Genomic DNA, 20,214 nt, shown 5'->3' with positions numbered 1-20,214 from the left:
AGGGACCTTTCTAACTACGTAAACATAAAGTCGGCCCCTCTCCCCCTTTAAGGGAGGCGGGGATAACTTTATAATTTCAAATGGAACTCCCTATATAAAATATTACATATTTAGATACTACGGGAAAAAACCAAGTAAATTTTATCTGAAACATTTGTTTAAAAATGCTTCTATTAAAAGTTATAAGCATTTAAACTTTAAAGTAGGATGTATTCAAACTAATGATAAAATCATAAATTAAATGAAAGACTATAGTTTTCCTTTTTTTTTTTTTTTACTATATTAAATGTTTAAACTGTCCATTCTCATCTGAACTCTAAACGCTTATTAATTCTTTCTACGAAGCTTGCTCCAGCGTGACGCGTGACGGCGTGACGGCGTGACCCCAGAAATGTTATTGTTTAGGTTAGGTTAGGTTAAATAAAATTTCGTTTTGATTTTACTTTTTGATTTGACAAATATTTTTAGAGTTATTGGCTTGTAATGTTTTATTTGTCTTACTTTGTATATCAGAATTTATATTACTAAGAATATGCTACCTGCATTTGTGAGTCAACTTGTCAACTATCACGAACTGTCATTACGCACGCAGCTACAAACAGCTCTAGTAAGCATCTTTCACGCGAATGCATATTTGAAAGTAATGATGGTAAAAAAGTAAAATTTTTCAAAAAGTCCGAGTTATTTAGGGCATTGTGGCGAAATATAAATCATTATAGTAAAATTGATTTAAATGCGATAAAATTATACACACATACAAAAAGTCTGATGAATATACTTAACCTTCAAAACACACATACGTAAAAATGGTGATATATGGTGTTTACATCGTGTCAAAATCTGGTGGTTTAATTTTTAATCACGATCATAATGTTCCGAAAATTGAAGTCGAAAAGTCTTTTAACTTTCCACTCGATATTAAATTAAGTTATGAAAATAAAAAAGTGGTAGTAGTTTTTGGACAAAGAGACGGAATAAATGGTAAAGTATATCCGTTATTATTTGTTGTAATAATATTTGCAATTATACAGAGTGAAGAAAAGTGTTCCTCAAGTTTTGCAGTACCTATTGATCGGCGTATTGAAATGATAAAAGTTTTATATAAATATATATGTTTACAAAATTGAGATTAAAATTTTTTTAATATTTTGAAATATATATCTCAGAACAATCTCAAATCATCTCTTCTAATCCATAAAAGTAATAGTCAGCCACTTTTATATTTCACATGTAATGTTTTTATTACAAATAATAGAGAATTATAATATTATACCAGACAAAAATAAACTAATAATTATTAAACAAAGAAATACAAAATAGATCATTTAGAAAAGCAATAACATACTTTGTAAAATTTATAAATTGGAACCAAAATATAAATGTAAAATAATTAGAAAAAATAGCCATAGTAAAAAAAGTAGCCATGTGAATGAAGTTGTTAGATACTTATATAAACTTTCCAATATTTCAATGTCTAGAACATTACAAAACATAGGGCTTTATTTTTTTCACTCTATATATATTTGTGATGTATTAGCATATATAATTTATAACACAGAGCATACACTAAAAAGATTAAAAATAAAATAATTTTAGTGGGTCATGCACTGACTGCTGTGAATGGAGTTGCAGTCACAGGACGTGAACTTGAAGATGGACGAGATGTGTTGGAAATGTTGGAACAACCAGAAAATTTTCCTATAACATTGAAATTTAGTCGGGCAAAAATGACAACAAACGAGAAAATATTTCTAGCTTCAATGTTTTATCCACTCTTTGCTATAGCAAGCCAATTAAGCCCAGAACCACGAAGTTCCGGGATTGAGATTCTCGAGGCAGATACATTTCGTTTATATTGTTTCCAGACATTGACAGGCATTAAGTTTATGATAGTAGCAGAACCGTCACAACCAGGCATGGAAATTTTATTGAAAAGAGTATACGACTTATATGCAGATTATGCACTAAAAAATCCATTTTATGCATTGGAAATGCCGATTCGATGTGAACTATTTGAAACTAATCTACAAACATTACTTGAAACAGTCGAAAAATCTGGAATAAGCAATGTTTAATATATGTGTGTTGAACATATTATACAAAATTATTTTTTTTTCTTAATTTCCATTATATATATATATATATATATATATACTGTTATATGTAAAGCTTATTTTTATCACATAATTAAAGCTCTAATTATTTGATGAAACAATAAAAAGTGATTTTTCCCTATATAGTCATACTTCTATATTATTCAATTGCTATTTTCATAATTCTGATATAAAAATAATTAGAAAAATATTATGAAGGCGTTATTTTGAGAATTTCACAAATCATGGCACCATATTCCACTGTCGCTTTAAATCAGGTTCTGTAATCTATACAAAACAAAGAAATGTGTATTAAAAATATGTAAAGATAAAGTTGGAAAATCGAATTTAAAACTATTGAACGCGTGATACCTTCATTGTCAAATTATCTATACACGCATTACGTATATGTGCGGCAGTCGCAGGAGCATCAAGTCTAAAATAGCCATGAATATTCATATCTTCACGTGCAACCTTAATTGCTTCTTTAATAGCGAAGAATGCAGATGATGCCAAAAATAGCGGTGGTTCTCCAACGGCCTAAATATTTTAGTAGTATTTTTAATTGTTATAATTTTCTCTCTCTCTGAAACATTTTTTGATATCTCACTTCGTTTCCGAAAAATATGCCCGCGTCACTATAAATGCCGCACCCTGTATATGTATACACACACACGCACGCATGTACACAGACACGCATGCACGCACGCATGTACACACACACACAAACACACGCACGCACACACACACACACACACGCACGCATGTACACACACACACACACACACACACACACACACACACACAATTCTATTTTTGTCTCTTTTAATTTATAAAATGCATTCTGAAAAAAAGAAAAAACTGAGAAAATTATACCTTAGACGAGTATATTGCTCTTGGATTGGAAGTTCCTTTTAACAAGGAAACATTAAATTCCTGTGGTATATTGGTAAAACCTGGCAACTTGTACGCGCCAGGTCCTTTACTGAATAAAGTTCCCATTGGAGAATAAATCATTTCCTCTAATGTGAATAAACCATATCCTTGAACAAAGCCACCTTCGACTTGTCCTATGTCAATGGCTGGATTTAAACTCTCTCCCAAATCCATGACAATATCTGTTCGTAAAACCTGTATGGATTAAAAAATATTATCCATGTTTATTTTAGAGGAAATCTTTGTCACAATATATACAGCATATTAATAATCTTTAATTAATTAATCATTTTCTGTAATATATTTAAACGTTTTATGAAATTATTGTTATAATAAACGCTGTTTACTCATTAGGTTTTTATACATGACAAAAATAATGACAGATTTAAAAAAAAACTGTTAATAACAAAATATTTGGACATACATTAAAACTGGACAATCTGATATGAATTTTAGAACTTTGCTGATGTAACGAGACTAAATATTTCATCCATGCTATATGAGCCAAGCGAGCATGAGATAGACAAGAGTATGTTTATAAAAGATCAGTCTCATTTATTTTAATGCAAAACAAAAAAAAAATCATACCTCATGATCGCCAGTGAGACAATCAATTTCAACTTCCGTACAAGCGACGCCATATGTAAAATAATTAAATGGATTTCCCGAATTAGTATCGAAAGAATACCCGATATTGGGCGTTCGATAAAAACCGGCAGCAGACAGGCTTATCCTGTGGCGGTATGCCGTCTTTATCCGATCTTCCCAAGTACCTTCTGGATCGCTATCTATTATCGGTTGTAATCGTTTCATGATTTCCTCGCAAGCATTCTGCAAATTAGTTTTATTAATGTCTATATGTCTAGTTTCATACAGTAGGATATTATTTATTGTATTATTACCATAACAGCCATGCCATTGAGATCGGATCCAGCGCTTGCCGCAGTAGGAGATGTATTAGGGACTTTATCAGTAGCTGTTTCAACAATATGTATCTTGTCTGGATTTATTTTTAATACTCTGCTAGCAACCTAACATAATATAATGGATTTCAATTTTAATCACTGTGAATTAATTGCAATTATTAAACAGATTTAATTAGGATGATCTCTAATTTATATACATATCTATATACACTCTTATTTTTTGATACATTAACATTTAATTTTCATATAAATTTGGATAATGAAATTAAGAGAATAATGAGAAATAAAATAAGTGTGTTTTTATTTAATAATAAAATAGTGTTTTTATTTGTTTACGGTTTTAAAACTTAGTTTTCTCGAAGAACACATTTTATTTCCAATTGTTTATTAATTTAAAAACATTCTCATCAATTCTTTATCGAGGAGAAATCGACCTTAAATTGTTCAAAAAAAGTCCAGATAGATAAAATACGATTTGAAATAATGTGTTACATCATATCAGAAAAAAATACAAATATTACTCGTACTTGAATCATTTTTGTATGTAGACCTTGTCCCATCTCAATCCCGCTGTGACTTATTAACACTGAGCCATCGATATAAATGTGCACCAGTGCACCCGCTTGATTCAGAGTTAAAATAGTAAACGCTATGCCGAATTTTGTAGGTACAATTGCGAGACCTTTCTTTTTAAATCGATTCTCCCTACAAAATTCATCATCGATTTTAGCAGACGTTGACGATCTAATTTACAAAATTGAAGAAGATAATCACTATATATTTGCCTGTTATAACGTTGAACCTCGACCATTCTTTCATTATAAAGAGAAGATGCTAGACATTCGCGCCAGCAGCGGTCCAAAGTACAATTGACAAGTTGTTGATTGTAATGCGTTAAATCACCTTCTTTGTATAAATTTAATTCGGATAACTGTCACGAAAGAATAGAATTTTTTTGGATTAATTTAATTTGTTTATAATGTATAAATTAGATCTTCACACATACATATATTATTTTATATAATTAATTTTCTAAGATTAAGATCGCAGATCTTTTCTGTGGTTTGTTTAATATTAAAAATTACCTTGACGACATCCAGTCCCAAATAATCAGCGATTTGTCGAATGATATTTTCAGTGAGAAACATTCCTTGCGGTCCACCAAAACCACGGAAAGCTGTATTTGACGGTAAATTTGTCTTACATACATATCCGTATACTTCTGACACCGGAATTCTGTACGAATTTTCGAAATGGAACATGGCACGTTCTAACACCTAAAAATATTTGAAATGATGATTCTCTTTCATGTAAACATTATGATATGTAAAATTTTTAAATAAATACCAATTTTCTCGAATCCACTATGTTACTTACCGCAATTGATAAATCGTGAGAATAGCCCGCATTATTATATATGTGTACTTTCGCCACTTTAATGAGACCGGCATTGTTAAATCCAACTTTATATTTAAATAAAAATGGGTGCCGAGTTCCACTTATCATCATGTCTTCATCTCTGTCTAGCATGCAACGAACTGGTTTCTGCAACCTACGTTTCACACATTTCTTTTTCAATGATATAAATCGACTATACATTTCTATTACACATAAAGTTGATGCAAATATTGACTTTGAAGAGAACTGATAGGAAATATATTTTAATTTAGACATTATTGAATAAAATAACTTTTATCTTTTAACAATATTTGTTCTATCATATATATTCAGGAATAATTACGCGTATTATTATATAACAAAATGTATATGCAAAACCATATATGTTTTTATATAGTTTTAGCACACACCTATGTGCTGCAAATGCGACTGGTATCGTGAGTAATGTTGGGCGAGATTCTTTCCCGCCGAATCCGCCGCCTATACGCTTCACGCGTACGTTAACTCTGTTGATGTGTATATTTAAAACGTGAGCGATTAATTTTTGTATCTCAGTGGGATGCTGCGTGGAACAGAACACTTCCAATTCATCTTCTTCGCGAGGTACGGCAATAGCAGCGTTCGTTTCCAAATAAAAATGCTCTTGGCCGCCTATGCGTACTTCTCCTTCTAAAATATGATCTGCTTCTTCGAAAGCTCTCTCCGCATCGCCTTTAATGATGCACTTGGGAAAGCCAGGGAAGAACGATTCGTGCTCGATAGCATCCTATAGAAGAAAGTTTAATGCATTTATGTATTATTGCATTATGATCAACGAGTATCATTATTTTTTCTGTATAGAATACCTCGATAGATATGATAATAGGTTCTATATTTTCATATTCTACTTCAACCATTCTTGCCGCGGCCTGAGCAATATTTTGATCTGTAGCAACAACTGCACCAATTATCTGACCTTGGCTCGTAACCTAAAGAAGTAGAAAAAGGATAAGATTAATTAAAATATAATAAAGGACGAATTTTAAATGTAAAACAAAAACCGATATTCAGTCACTAATATATGTTGTAAAGTAACAGTTTCAAAATAAAAGACATATTTTTTTGTTATTCCTCAATGCACATAAAATAAAAAAGATTGATGGCTTTGACAAGTAGATATGTTTTGTATCTACTTTAGTTTGAAAAGACATACTTTTTCTGATACAAATACTTCTTCATCATGAAATACAGGACCCAACCATCTTCTTTCTTCCGCTATATCTTTTGAGGAGAAAAATGATACAACTCCTTCCATGGATAGTGCCTTGGTAGGATCAATTCTTAAAATTTTTGCATGTGCTCTAGTGGAGAGAACTAATGCTAAATATAATTCCTCTGCATATTTGGGCATGTCATCACAATATATCGCTTCTCCCGTTGCTTGCTTGAATGCGCTAGCGTGCACAATAGGGCGTCCTATTAAATCATACGATTCCTGATCTTTGGGTACCTATTGAGAAAATTATAAAATGTTATAATATTTTTATCGTATTTTAAAAATAATTTCTGTAAGTACTTTAATCAAAATATTACCACTTGGTAATATTGTGAGCTTTTTGGCGTTTTGTAATGGAAGCATTCTGATGCGCTTTCTAATTCTTTTGGCAAGCGTTCTATAGTCGAAATATTGTTCGATAACTTCTTAGAGATGTGCACAAATCCTTTAAAGAATAAACTGTAACATGTATAACATATTAATCGTATTATGTTTTGCTTTGATTTACTTTGATTTTACTTTTTAATCATTAACATGACCTAATAACGTACCTGAGAGTGAGAGATCGACGATATTTAATCATTCCTCCCGGTGCATCATCGGCTAACGGTAGTTCTTCGAGTAGGGAATCGTACACCTCCTCTAAGATTGGTTTATTCCATGTTCTAAAATTATTAATTTATATATACACAAGTATACAAAAAGCTTAATGCATTGTCATTTGATGATACGTACTTTCCAATTATCTTCTGGCATGTCTGTTTTGCTAAAATGGTTGTAGGTGCCATTCCACCAAACGCGATATGCGCTTCTTGAACTATATTTTTATCAGGAGCGAAATGTACATTCAAAGCCATATTGACTATAGCAATATCATCATCCCGTCTTTTTGCTTGTTTGTAAGCAATAAAATATTGATTCTGTAAGAATAAAGAATAAAGTCTAAGAGAGTAAAGAACAGCCTCTTGTTTTGGCACATATTTTGCAGAATTATTGTCTTTTTACATTAATATTCTTACCTCTTTTGTGAAGGGAATATCGATGGAGACTAGTACTTCCTCGGGTAAAACAACGTTACGTCGATATCCAACAAAGAAGGTATGATCCATCGGTATCGTTCTACTTCCATGCTTTAAACTGCATAAATTTAATTTAATGTTTGCCGCCATAAAGATCGGATTTAAATCTGATATTGGACTACCTGTCATTATGTTGCCACCTACGGCCTAATTATTGGAAAAAAAATTATATTTAAGTTGTATAGTTATTATAAGATCATTAAACAAATACTCGCACTTACGGCAACGTTTCTTATCTGTTTTCCGGCAAACCAATGTAACATATTTATTATTTCTGTAAAGATCCTCGTCTTGTGTTCTATCGAGAGAATATTGCATTTTAAATCTATTTGTTATGCTAATATCATTATAAAACTTATTTACAAAAAAAAGCTGAACAATTATTGTAATAATTATAATTTCCCATACAATTATAATAAACGTGAGATATTCTATTGCATTACCAGGTTTTGTCTTAATATAATATTTTAATGTTTCTTCAAGCTCAGCCAAAGTCACACCTGCACCCACTTTCAATGCCTCTTGCGTTTCGATAATTTCACATATCTCCCTTATCTGTGTCGGTTGTATAAGTACTGGATATACTAGATGTTTAAACTTTACCTCGACTCCTATAAATATACAGGTAATATATATAACTGATTATCTTTTATACAATATTGCAATATGAATTTGAAAGAAAGAAATATACAAACCGATTTCTGTGTTGCCAATGACAATTTTGGCATTTGGATACTGTTCTTTGAGGGCAAGCAGCGTCTTGAAATTTATTGGTCTGTACCAACTAACGTTTTTTCCTCTCACTATCAGATATTGCTCATCTAATTTAGATTCAATCTACATAATAAAAATTTTCGTATTTTTATACCATAACTTCTACTATAATATAAAACATATTATTTGTGATAGAATCCTTTTAAAAATAAACACAATAATTTACTTTTAATTTTGGTGGAAATATTGGTTCTTGAGTAGGATTATATGGGCAGAATTCTTTAGAATTGAAAACCTCGGTTGGCTCTGAAGTAAAAGCCTTTTTGCAGCAAGCGTCGCCCATTGAACAAGCTCTTGTATCATTTATTTTTTCTTCTCGTACATTAGCCATTAATTGCGATTGTTCCCATTCCTCTGTAAAAGTCTTAAATCCCTCTATAATCGGTCTATATCCTGTACATCTACACAGATTACCTAGAATATATTACTTAATAAATATACAATTAATCTGCCTTATATTATTTATTTCTATATAAAACAATATAAAACAATATTTATATAAAGAAATTATATGGAAATATTAAAAGGAGGTTTTTAAATCTATATATTACCTTGAAATGCAATTTCTAGATTTTCCATAGTTGGTTTTGGTATGCTGCGTAACAGAGCGTACATAGACATGACTATACCAGGTGTGCAAAATCCACATTGTGATCCATGTGCTTTGGCGATACGCTCTTGTACTGGATGCAACTTTGTTTTCGTGCTTCCAATTCCTTCTACAGTAGTTACAGCTAGACCATGCACAGCACATATCGGTGTCAAGCATGCGTTAACAGCTAAATGACTGTTTTGATTTGCATAAAGGGTGTATTAAGGAGAAATAAATTTATTAGAATATATATAATATAATGCTCTAAGTCGCTGTGTAAAACGTATTATAATATCAAGGATACATAATTTTTCCAGTGACACGATTAAATCTTGAAATCATAACTGTACAGGCTCCACAGCCTCCTTCTGCGCAGCCAAGTTTTGTGCCAGTTAATCCAACTGAATCATTGTAATTAAGGATAAATTAATCAATATTATCAACAATATTAACTTGATGCAAGAACAGATTTATATATGTATATATGAAAGGATACGTTTGTTGCGAAGATACCATAAGAGTGTCCATTGTGGCTCTATGTTTTTGTCTGATACCTAGAGAGAGATATATCATATTATAAGATATTTAATATTTCAACGTAGATTACAATAAAATTAAGTTTGTTGTCACATACTTGTTTTCCATTCACATAAAACACAAGAGTATCTGATATTAGTGCTTCTTCTGGCTCGTTGTCACTTGATGAATCATCCTTATGAAATCCATTAGTAATTACATTCCCATTGCATATAGATGCTTCTTTAATCAAATTCTTTTCCATTTCCAGATTAAAATTTTCCTATATTTTTTTTTAACTTTCTTTAAGTATAACTCACTGTGATATACTTTTGTATCACTATTTTCAATACTGCATAAGATGCTACTCTGTGATAAGTATCAGCAGGCGTTTGAGCAATCTTGTCTCGTCTCGACATAGAATGCAATCCTCGTATTACGCAACACTATCGAGACTGTAAAAAGAATCGTTGTTTTTTTCAGTTTGGAAGAGAGATAAATACAATGTATATATATAATCACATATATTATTCGTTGAAAATTAAATATGACAATTAAATAATACTATAATTATATAAATCTGATGATGCATATACCGATTTTTCCATAATAATTCTTCTTTCAATCTCGATTATCATGTTTATAAACTTTATTATATAGTTACCTTAAACGCGAGAATAGTTTCATGGGTTTTGCGATTGACAACTCGGTTCTGTCTCGCTACTTATACCAATTTCCATCGCGTTCAAGCGAATTATAGCTCATTAAATTGATGACTCCCGTCTGTTATCTCAACGTGTATATAATGTATATATAATGTATTCAATTTGTTTCGGTGCAAACGGAGCGATGCAACAAAATAGTAGCGAAATATATTCTTCCTCTCAAAAATAAGTACAAAACAATTTGCAATTTCGCGGATTCGTTTTATTTTATTACATTATTTAATAAAAACTTTAATAGTATTTCTTAATTTTCAATTACTATTGAAATTGCATTAAATATAAATAAAATATATAAATATTAGATTAATGTGTAATTTTTATATTACACTTAATATAACGTAAAATTAAATTTTTAATATATAACAATTTTTTAATGATGAGTTTCTTCATACAAATATTCTTATTTCTTATTTAATCTTAAGATTCTAATCTAAGAATCGTTTGCTTAATCACTTTTTTAATGCTTCTGTTTTTTCTCTGTTATATGTATTTTTCTTATTTTATATATAAATGAAATGGTGCACATACACAAATTTTTTATGTGTAATTTTAGCCAAAAGTTGTAGCATATATGTATGATACATTCCGTGAATATATATAATAACATATTAATATATATATCACTTCATTATAAATAAGAATGCAATAACAATTATCTCGCATTTTATACATATTTTTATAAAGAGATGATATATGTATTATCAGATAATTAATAAATTAATTGAAGATTTGTGTTTATGTTATTTTATATTTATATTAAAATAGCTCTACTTAATTACACTAAAATGCAAAAATAAATCATAATATATATACACATGTATATAATACATTTTGTTCTAACTAAAGATTGTTTATGATTTTTGGTACATTGCTCCATGTGTATTTTTATCTCCTTCAAAATATGTACATACACACGTATTGCGATAATGTGAAAAAATAAAATAATAAAAAGGCTCCAGAAATAATAAACTACGCGAAAATTTAGGCCTGGTTACACCAATGTTATTTTGACTTTAAGCGAGACTTAAAACTTTTGGCTTTTGGCAATAGCTATAATGTTATTTGCTTTCAGCTTTAGACTATAAGTTAATTAACGATTAAATTATAGCCTAAAGCCTAAAGTCAAAAGCCAAATAAAATTAATTATTGCCAAAAGCCAGAGTTTTAAGATTCTTCGGTGTTGAAAAAAATAAATTAAATTAAATGGCTGACAATGAATAAAAAAAAAATCGGAAACAGCAGTCAAAACATGCGATAAGTTATAATAGATTGTTTTTAAAGATAATTTTTATCTTTAAAATAGATTTTTTCTTTTATAATAAATTATTTTTATTAAAGATAATTTTTATCTTTAAAATAGATTTTTTCTTTTATAATAAATTATTTTTATTAAAGATAATTTTTATCTTTAAAATAGATTTTTTCTTTTATAATAATTGTTTTTAAAGATAAAAATTATCTTTAAATTATACTTTATTTTATCCGTTAATGGCTCCTTGTGCCCTTTCTAATTGTTGTGAAAATATAAGATGTATGTAAAGCGATGACCATCACAATAAAATATGTACCGTATCTTATCGCACTCATTTATCTTCGGTCCGTTTGCTGTTATGACAATTTACCACAAACTTCTATATCATATACTAGACACTAGACAACTAGACTGCTAACACGGCTATATTTTATATAAGAATATGTGAAGGGCAGTCATTTACAATTGGGCAGAATATCGATATGAATTCGATATTCGATCGATTCATATCATTCAAACGTCATTCATCCATTTTTTAAACGTATATGTTTAAAACATTTAAAAAAATAAAAATAAACTGAAGATATGAAGTCTATATATAGTGCACATATAAGAATAAAAATGCCAATGACTTGTAGCATACTTGGCTGTTCAAGTAGATATTCTAAAGGAAGAAATATCAATTTTTTTCAGTAAGTACATATAACCTGTTTCTCTTATTTTTTTTAGAAACTAATTATTTCTATGTGTTATTAAATATGCATCAAATATTTATAAATCAACACTTTCATATGAAATATTGCAGCTTTCCCTTCAAAGATAAAAATTGATTAACAGTCTGTTTGGATGCGATGAAAAGACAAAATTGAACTCCCAGTAAACATACATAGCACGAATGTTATTTAAAAGTAATGTATATCGTATTTTCTTAAGCAAAAACTAAAAAAGCGATATATTAATTTCATATAAAAAAATATTCTAGTGAATTAAAAATAAAAATATGCTTATACAAATATTTAAAATATTCTTATTTATTTTTTCGATTAATTTTAAATAAATTTTACTATTTATAAAAAATTTTTAACATATAACCAAGTAAATATCTCTTAAATTTTTCATTAATAAAGAACTGAGCTAAAAATTATATTCTTATTATTGAACGTTTGTATATTTTTAAAACGCAGTCGGTGGATTACACAGAATGTAAAACAGTTATTAGGAGAGACAGAGAACGCAATATATATAATTTTTATATAACAAGTTACAAATGTATATACGTCTATATCATAAAATTGCAAGCAATACAAATTTCTAAGAACTACTGAATAATAAAATCATTAGAAAAACTTGAGCTAAAAAGTTATTATTACTTTCATAGAACGAAAGTGAAATATACATGAAAAGTTCATGGAGGTCATGATTGCATCCAATGGCACTTGTTGCAACACTTGAGTGTCACAAGCAAATAAGAAAGGAAGACGCAATGTATACTATTAAGGATCATCCACTATTGAATAATACATAACGCGAATGTCGGAATATATGCCAGCACAACTCACAGTGTTGAATATTTTATGTAAAAGACCATACGCACCGTTACATTCTCTCCGTTTCCGTGAAATACGTCGATGCTTAACGTAATAGAATAATCACATCCGTTCGGTGTCGCTGCACGCTCTAAACTAGTCAAGCAAATCAGTGTAATAAGAGTGCCACGAGGGTTATCAAAAGATACTCTATATCTACTGACTGACGTCTTACTGATGAATATGTAATCTCATGAGAGAATAATCTCTTTTCGAAGCGTGCTTTTTCCATTTTGCTTATTGGAAAGGTATCGAAAGCAACTTTCTTCAGGTTCTCATTGATGAGCAATAAAATGTTTGTAGTAATAGTTTTTCATTGAAATAAATCGTTCCCAAGATCAAAGAAAAATATTGATGGAAATTCAACTGTAAGTTATGCAATCGTTTTATTGTAAGGGTATCGCGACGCTGGAACGCATAACATTCCAAAACAACAACCATATCGGTAACATAACAGCGGTAGTAACGTTGTAGAACCAGTTACCGTATATCATGGAGTCTACAATACTGAACACGAGCGCTTGCTTATTAGCGCGATAGCCTCTAAGAAGCAGAGATCCAACAGAATCGGTAGAAAAATTGAGATACGTATAGCCCATCACAACGATCGCCGACGCGATGAATGGATGTAGTATGATCCATGCGATGTATTGACAGCTGCGTAATCTACTGAATATAAAGCAAAAAATAGTGCTATTTAATTGCCGAGATCAAAGTATTTACAGTAGAACCAAATATGAAAAGAATCATTTCATTTTTTTCTGATAAAAAGAATCGATCTGGATCGCTCACCTGGATACAGAATTGTTATGCGGTGTTATTAATAATATAACCGGTACATACACAATGGCTGTCAATAATGCTAATGAGAAATTATGCATAGCTATGCACATTAACGCAGTTGCTAGTTCGATCGACGCGATAACGCAAACAAGCGATATATTCTCGTATTTGATCGACCTAGAAATTATATTTTAGCATTAGTATTATGGAAATTATCGCATAGCAATACATGATTAAACCTAATCATTTATTGTTTTTACCTTCTCAAATAAAAGCGCTGCAACAATGTGAGAATGGTGATAAGGGCAAAACTGGCATATAAAGAATCTTCTGTACGTAGATGGAACATTTGTGATCCGATTAAAGCGAAAAATCGAGGAGAAGCCATTATTAATACTCCAAATATGTGTGCCCACAATACTTCGGAAGCGACGCCTCCGATATCAAATTCTTCAATCTATGCAACAAAATGAAAACATTTAAGATAAAAATTTATTCATCTTTGTATCTTTAGCAACTTCTCTACATTGCTCTTCCACTACTTTATATTTGCTACTTAACTTAATGTGAAGAAATATCATTATGTCATAATCAAAACAACATTTTTATTTTGTATTATCATTGAAATAGAATCAATACTAAAAAAAGTGCTAAGAATATAGAATTTGTTTAATATATTAAAAATAAGAAGTTTAATCTTATTTAAAAATTTTTAAATTACCTTGTTCAACGAATTTCGCTCATTTCTCGTATCATTTGAATTGCTTGATGTTTGCAATCTTTGCCAAATAGAGAATGCCTTTATAAATACACCAGCGATTATTAGCACCAAAGGCCGCATATATAACCCTGCAAAATAAGTTTTATTTATTCATTTGCAATTTAATCATAAAAATATTAAGGATATATTCAAGGTTTTTAATTTATTTTTTTTCTTACCAATAGAAATATATCGATCGGTAGAAGGCAATAGATAGAAGAAGTATGATTGATGAAAACGTTCTAATAAATTATTGAGTGATCGCACTATACTTTCCACTACGCGTCCTACTTGATAGAAATTTGCTTCCGTCTCTCTACCAGATTTTTGGAAACCTTCTAATGTAATAGCTTCTATGCCAAATCTATAACCAAATTATTGTTAAATACAAAAATTATTGTTAAAAACTAATCTCACTTAAAATATAAAGCATTAAATGTAAAAACAGCATGTTTAAAAATTTCGAAATAGTAACCCATTCTCTTCTATGTTTTTAGAATCGTTTATGAATTATTTTCTAATACTTTATAAACACTGGCGTTTCTTTCTGTTGCTTGTTTGTTTGTATGATATTACAGGTAAGAGATCTCTAAATGCAATTATTATAAACTCATCTTAATATTTTATTAATCATACCTGTGGAAAAGTCCATGATTGCCAGTCGGAATCCCAGTGGCTTGTGTTACTACCATACTCATTAATGTATTAAAATAATATCCCCAACTTTTTAATTTATCTCTATAATTAACATCAAATCGACGTTGGAAAGACTGTCGAATTCCTTCCTTGGCTATCATATTTTGTGCTAAATTAAATAGATCTAGATTGGGTAGTTGCCCATTCAATCCTTCTATCTAATAAAAAAAAATAATGATTTTATAGACATATACTATATAATGAATATTATATAAGATCAGGTCAATGTTTTGAATATTTCTGTACCTTGACATCGATCGATGTAACTTTCATTGTGTGAAATTCCAAATTGATAGCAGCCTGAATAGATCCAGCTCTTCCCGATAAGTCTCCTGCTATTAAGATACCCTCTTGCCCACTAGTAACTCCATGATATGCATCTAGCCATGCCTGCATACCCAACTGCTCATGTTCTGTTACAAGAAATATTATATCTTTCGCCCAATACTTTTGTTCTGTAAACAGATGATGACATGTATAATGATAAAAAAATACATTCTAATATTTCATCTATTAACGGTCTAATAGGGATATAACATTAAAGAGAAAGATTTACTTCTGCAAAATTTTGCAAACGCAAGTAACAGCGCTACCGAAGGTGCAGTGTCTAAATAAATACTGTTAATAGGCCTATATGGTACGCTGACTACAATAGCTTCGGTACTGGATGCCCGTGGAGCTCTAACGATGCCATAGATATTTTGTCCTATAAACTGTAAAATTTTATGTATTTTATATTTAATTTTGTCGTATATTTATCTTACGTAGTCATGATTGTGCTCCACCTCATACCTTTTGTTCTTGGAATGGATAAATCAAGGAGAAATTATGTACAAATACATCCAAATGAAGCTGGCTGAATTTTGCCGAAAGCCATGCATAAGGCATACTATCCGGATATCTCTTCATTTCATGAATAAGTTCATGATAGTATTGCTTTGATGTTTGTTCCAGATTACTCTCTTTCGTAACTAATCCAGGCAGCAAGGCATTCTCGGAGAAGTAAGTATCTAAAAGATAAATGTCAAATGAATAATACTGGTATACAAAAATTGAAATGGCACAGTTATACAGGTTGATTCCAAAAGTTACTGACAAACTTCAGGAGTGTATAGAGAGATCGGAATATAGCAACTTTCGAATAAAAACTTATGTTCTCCGAAGTAATTCTGAGTCGGTACAACTCTTTGAATGTAAGAAATTACATTGTGATCAACATATCAATGAAAGAAATAATCCCAATTTGTACAAAATTTAATAACTAAGCAAAAGTTACATGAACATAATAATACTGTACAGCATTACAAAAGATGTTCGAAGCGGCGATCACCACATTCAATGCAGGCATTGCATCGTCGAACTCTGGCACCCTCTCTCAAATACCTAGGCATTTCTTGGACCACGTCAGATGCTGCAAGTATTCTAGCTACAAATGTTTCTGGGTCATCTACTGGTGTCTTGTAAACGAGACTTCTGATATACCCTCAAAAGAAATAATCAAGAGGCGTCAAGTCAGGCGTGTACCAACTCAGGATTATTTCGGAGACCATGAATTTCTATTCGAAAATTGTTATATTCCAACCCCTCTATATGCTCCTGAAGTTTGTCAGTAATCTTTGAAATCACCCTGTATATGTGATCCTTATTGTAAATCCATTTTTATCTTTTACAAGAACTTACTATCGTTGAATACCGGTGACGCCAAGAGCATTAACCATATAATTCCTCCCACGTATAGTACGAAGCACAACCGTTTCTCCCATCTCAACAATAATTTTATGAGCTTGCCGGTTCCAGCTCTAGGATCCGTAAGCAAACCCATCTTGTTCGCTTCCAGCTTTGTCCCGTAGTCGAATGAAATCCAAATTAATCGCGAGATATAACCGCTTCGATCGTCACAGCAACATTAGACGACACATAACCTAGCAAAAATAGTACATTTTAATGCTAAATATTTTTCTCAAGTTGTGAATATTCCCATATGATATATATCGGAGTAAAATTAAAAAAAAATACAGTAAAAAATAAAAAATACCATATGTTTCTCACTGCCAACACTGGTAATAATGAGCAATAATAAAAATCATTCATATTGGGATTTGGGATCTGACATCTGACATGTAATACCATGACCTCTAGTGGCAGGAGATCGAACTACAGCAAGGCAGACCGCGGTATTTCGCACAGTTCGCATGTCATAATAAAATTGTCAGTTGTATATGGCCACAGCTTTTCATATGTCAAAGCCCGAAGTTAGCGATCTAGGTTTAGTATAGACATCTGTGGTTGTATAATATTAAAAAAAAGTTAATAATGACAGAAGTTGGCAGATTTTCACTAAGGAAAATAAATAAAAAAAATATGACGCTACATAACCCTAACCGGCCAAACTGTCTGCCATAGACATAGTATATCTAGAACGAGTGTTGAGGAGTGGGAGCCGAGGTGCACGTAGAAAAGGACATACTCTGTTTCGTGCCCCACGAAACAGAGTATGTCCTTTTCTACGTGTATCTTTACCCCCACTCCTTAAATAAAGGCAAACGTTCGGTCTAGATATACTATGTCTATGGTCTAGATATACTATGTCTATGCTGTCTGCCTTGCAGCCGCCATATTAATTAAGCCACGCCCCTATGTTAGATCATGCGTCGTTCATTCATATATGACGTCACACATGAATGAACGTATATGAATGATGTATATCGAAAATCGAAACACACATACACACAGCCTATATACAATTTTATGAGTAGATATTAGTTACGCTTATTTATTGCAAGCTACGTATGGATCTGATTACTGTTGTAGTTTCAATTTACGGAGGATTATATAAATGATAAAATGATAAAAAGAGATAAAAAATGACAGACCGATGAAGTGACAAGATATTGCAGTTGACAGCCTCAGAAGACAAAAGTTCCGAAAAGAAAAAGCTTTCTGTGAATACAAACTGAATATTTTAGAGAAGACATTTTTCCCAAATAAACAACAATTTGCTTATTATTAATCGCTTCTTGGAGCTCGATATGCATGCCGAACAATATTTTGCAACGATAATACAGATCTTACAGATTTCAAGTTTGATTATCGCAGATTCATGTAATAAAGTCATGTGAAATTTAGAAGGGGAATAGGAGCAATGTGATTTTATGAATTGGAAACAGCAGGATAAATCTTTATACACAATAATGTATTTTTTCAAATCCTTTTGAACATTCTTACTTTGAATATTAAGTGATTTATCGATATTTCTCTGGGTACTTCCTACTGTTTCCGATTTTGACACACTGTTGGAAAATTTGTCTTAAATTTAACATATATCGGACGTCCCGTCAAACAGACAAATTTTTGTGTTAATTTAACATTATATGGATATGTTAAATGGTGAGACTAAGACTATGTTAACATTTTAACACAAAATGAATGCAAACTTTATAGTAATTTAGAATAAATTTTGTGTAAAATCAACATATTTTTAATGATATAATTAACTTGAAAAAATGTTATTGATGATCTGTAGTCATTCTCACTCTTCCTATTGTAGAATATAATCAACATTTTTTTCTGTTACATTTTAACAGATGAATTATGTCACAAATTTTCCAATAGTGCATTACTTGTTTCCCATCTGCGAAGCTATATGATTATTATTTCCGATGATTCTCTCTTCCAGTGCGTAATATATCGAGTATTGATTTATCCAAATGCAAACTGTCCCAATTAGGAACCGAGTATAAAGGTTTTATTATGACCACTGCTGGTGGTTATCGATGCCAATCGTGGTCTGCCCAACAACCAATTCATGAAGTTAGTTTATTGACATAAACATTTGTATCTTTTGCATTTTTGTTTCTTTTCTTGCGACAGAGAATTAGAACATGACGATAATTTTATATTTGATGATCTTATTTCTGTATATTTTTTTGTATATATTATATTGTATTATAATATCTATTTTTTTATATATAATACGCAATTTTTTATATATGCTTTTGTATTTATCACTTTTTTATGTAGAGTATAATTAAAGGGGTTTACATAAGTTTGAAGAATATACAATCCAATTTTAAATAAAAACTTCTCTCGTGAATATATATGTCTTGAAACGCTTGAAAATCATTGCTAACAATTTTGTATTATAAATATTTTTGTTGTTGTTAACATTTTATATTTCATATAGATTAGATTATTAATACCTTCTCAATTTTATCGGTATTAGATTAGTACGGATATAACTGATGCAAATTTCCCAGAAAAGTCCATGAAACTTGTTAAAAATTATTGTAGAAATCCTACTCGAGATCCAAGGGGTCCTTGGTGTTATACATTAGAACCTACAGTTATCGATGATGAGTGCGATATTCCACTTTGTAATTACAAAGGTAATTACATTGATTTTATGATAAAACAGGCTTGGTCTTAATAAATATATACATTTATGTTATATTTTATATAAAAGTTTAAATCTTTTTGCATTTTGAAAGACACAATATTTTTTGGATGTTTGAATCCGTTGCTACACTGAAAAAAATGTCTAAATCCCAAAAAATTATATATTTAAATACTTGCAAAAGAATTAGTTATTTCAATCAAGCAGCAAATATATTTGAATTTTTAAAATATATATATAAAATAAAAGCAAAATGTGTATGCTTTTATTTGCAAATAAAAAATGTTTTTTTTAAATCTTTATTATACTAAACTTCTTCCTTTAAAAAAACATTTTTTATTTTTTGGCTGCTTGTTTCAAAAACATGTTCAAAAACAGGTTTTCTTTATTTTAATAAATAATTTTTTATCTTTAAATAAATATTATTATACACGTATTAAAATTTCAAAT

At 30.4% G+C, this 20,214-nt stretch overlaps 4 protein-coding genes across 9 annotated transcripts in view; 2 read left to right on the top strand and 2 right to left on the bottom strand.

The window, feature by feature from the left end:
• LOC115235684 (trafficking protein particle complex subunit 4) overlaps window positions 1-2,235 on the top strand; it is a 5,042-nt gene extending 2,807 nt beyond the window's left edge. The window contains exons 1-2 of one of the 2 annotated variants that reach the window (XM_029807618.1): window positions 344-981; window positions 1,597-2,235. In XM_029807618.1, the coding sequence (XP_029663478.1) occupies window positions 807-981; window positions 1,597-2,075 (654 nt within the window). In that variant the 5' untranslated portion in view covers window positions 344-806 and the 3' untranslated portion in view covers window positions 2,076-2,235. Of the gene's footprint in view, window positions 1-343; window positions 982-1,596 lie in introns of those variants that run through there. The other variant, XM_029807619.1, reaches the window with a different exon arrangement.
• LOC115235679 (xanthine dehydrogenase) lies at window positions 2,227-13,260 on the bottom strand. 4 transcript variants are annotated; one of them, XM_029807604.1, is made up of 25 exons: window positions 13,141-13,260; window positions 9,688-10,024; window positions 9,550-9,607; window positions 9,358-9,454; window positions 9,013-9,248; window positions 8,628-8,875; window positions 8,383-8,524; window positions 8,131-8,298; window positions 7,909-7,985; window positions 7,628-7,834; window positions 7,344-7,528; window positions 7,160-7,273; window positions 6,926-7,067; window positions 6,546-6,842; window positions 6,199-6,321; window positions 5,764-6,119; window positions 5,333-5,507; window positions 5,041-5,232; window positions 4,741-4,886; window positions 4,483-4,660; window positions 3,932-4,060; window positions 3,618-3,860; window positions 2,970-3,224; window positions 2,466-2,633; window positions 2,227-2,381 (listed from the first exon to the last, which is right to left on the bottom strand). In XM_029807604.1, the coding sequence occupies exons 2-25, from the start codon at window positions 9,832-9,834 to the stop codon at window positions 2,337-2,339; spliced, it is 4,128 nt and encodes a 1,375-aa protein (XP_029663464.1). In that variant the 5' UTR covers window positions 9,835-10,024; window positions 13,141-13,260; the 3' UTR covers window positions 2,227-2,336. The 4 variants fall into 4 exon arrangements, with proteins under 4 accessions (XP_029663464.1, XP_029663467.1, XP_029663466.1 ...); XM_029807607.1 differs by lacking the exon at window positions 13,141-13,260 and adding an exon at window positions 11,863-12,211; XM_029807606.1 differs by lacking the exon at window positions 13,141-13,260 and adding an exon at window positions 10,166-10,533.
• On the bottom strand, window positions 12,697-17,589 carry LOC115235681 (glycosylphosphatidylinositol anchor attachment 1 protein). 2 transcript variants are annotated; one of them, XM_029807611.1, is made up of 11 exons: window positions 17,407-17,589; window positions 17,052-17,293; window positions 16,164-16,381; window positions 15,928-16,084; window positions 15,618-15,826; window positions 15,312-15,529; window positions 14,855-15,039; window positions 14,637-14,764; window positions 14,176-14,372; window positions 13,925-14,092; window positions 12,697-13,798 (listed from the first exon to the last, which is right to left on the bottom strand). In XM_029807611.1, the coding sequence occupies exons 2-11, from the start codon at window positions 17,191-17,193 to the stop codon at window positions 13,519-13,521; spliced, it is 1,902 nt and encodes a 633-aa protein (XP_029663471.1). In that variant the 5' UTR covers window positions 17,194-17,293; window positions 17,407-17,589; the 3' UTR covers window positions 12,697-13,518. The 2 variants fall into 2 exon arrangements, with proteins under 2 accessions (XP_029663471.1, XP_029663469.1); XM_029807609.1 differs by having other exon boundaries at window positions 12,697-13,801; window positions 17,407-17,587.
• A 1,532-nt stretch (window positions 17,590-19,121) lies between these two features.
• Window positions 19,122-20,214, top strand: part of LOC115235691 — a 29,072-nt gene continuing 27,979 nt past the window's right edge. Inside the window, exons 1-2 of the mRNA XM_029807631.1 lie at window positions 19,122-19,181; window positions 19,594-19,756. Of these exons, the coding sequence (XP_029663491.1) occupies window positions 19,122-19,181; window positions 19,594-19,756 (223 nt within the window). The remainder of the gene's footprint in view (window positions 19,182-19,593; window positions 19,757-20,214) is intronic.

This window comes from Formica exsecta, unplaced genomic scaffold (genome assembly GCF_003651465.1).
Source record: "Formica exsecta isolate Colony F162 unplaced genomic scaffold, ASM365146v1 scaffold231, whole genome shotgun sequence".
In the NCBI taxonomy this organism is placed as follows: domain Eukaryota; kingdom Metazoa; phylum Arthropoda; class Insecta; order Hymenoptera; family Formicidae; genus Formica; species Formica exsecta.
This window is presented reverse-complemented; position numbering and strand designations above follow the sequence as displayed.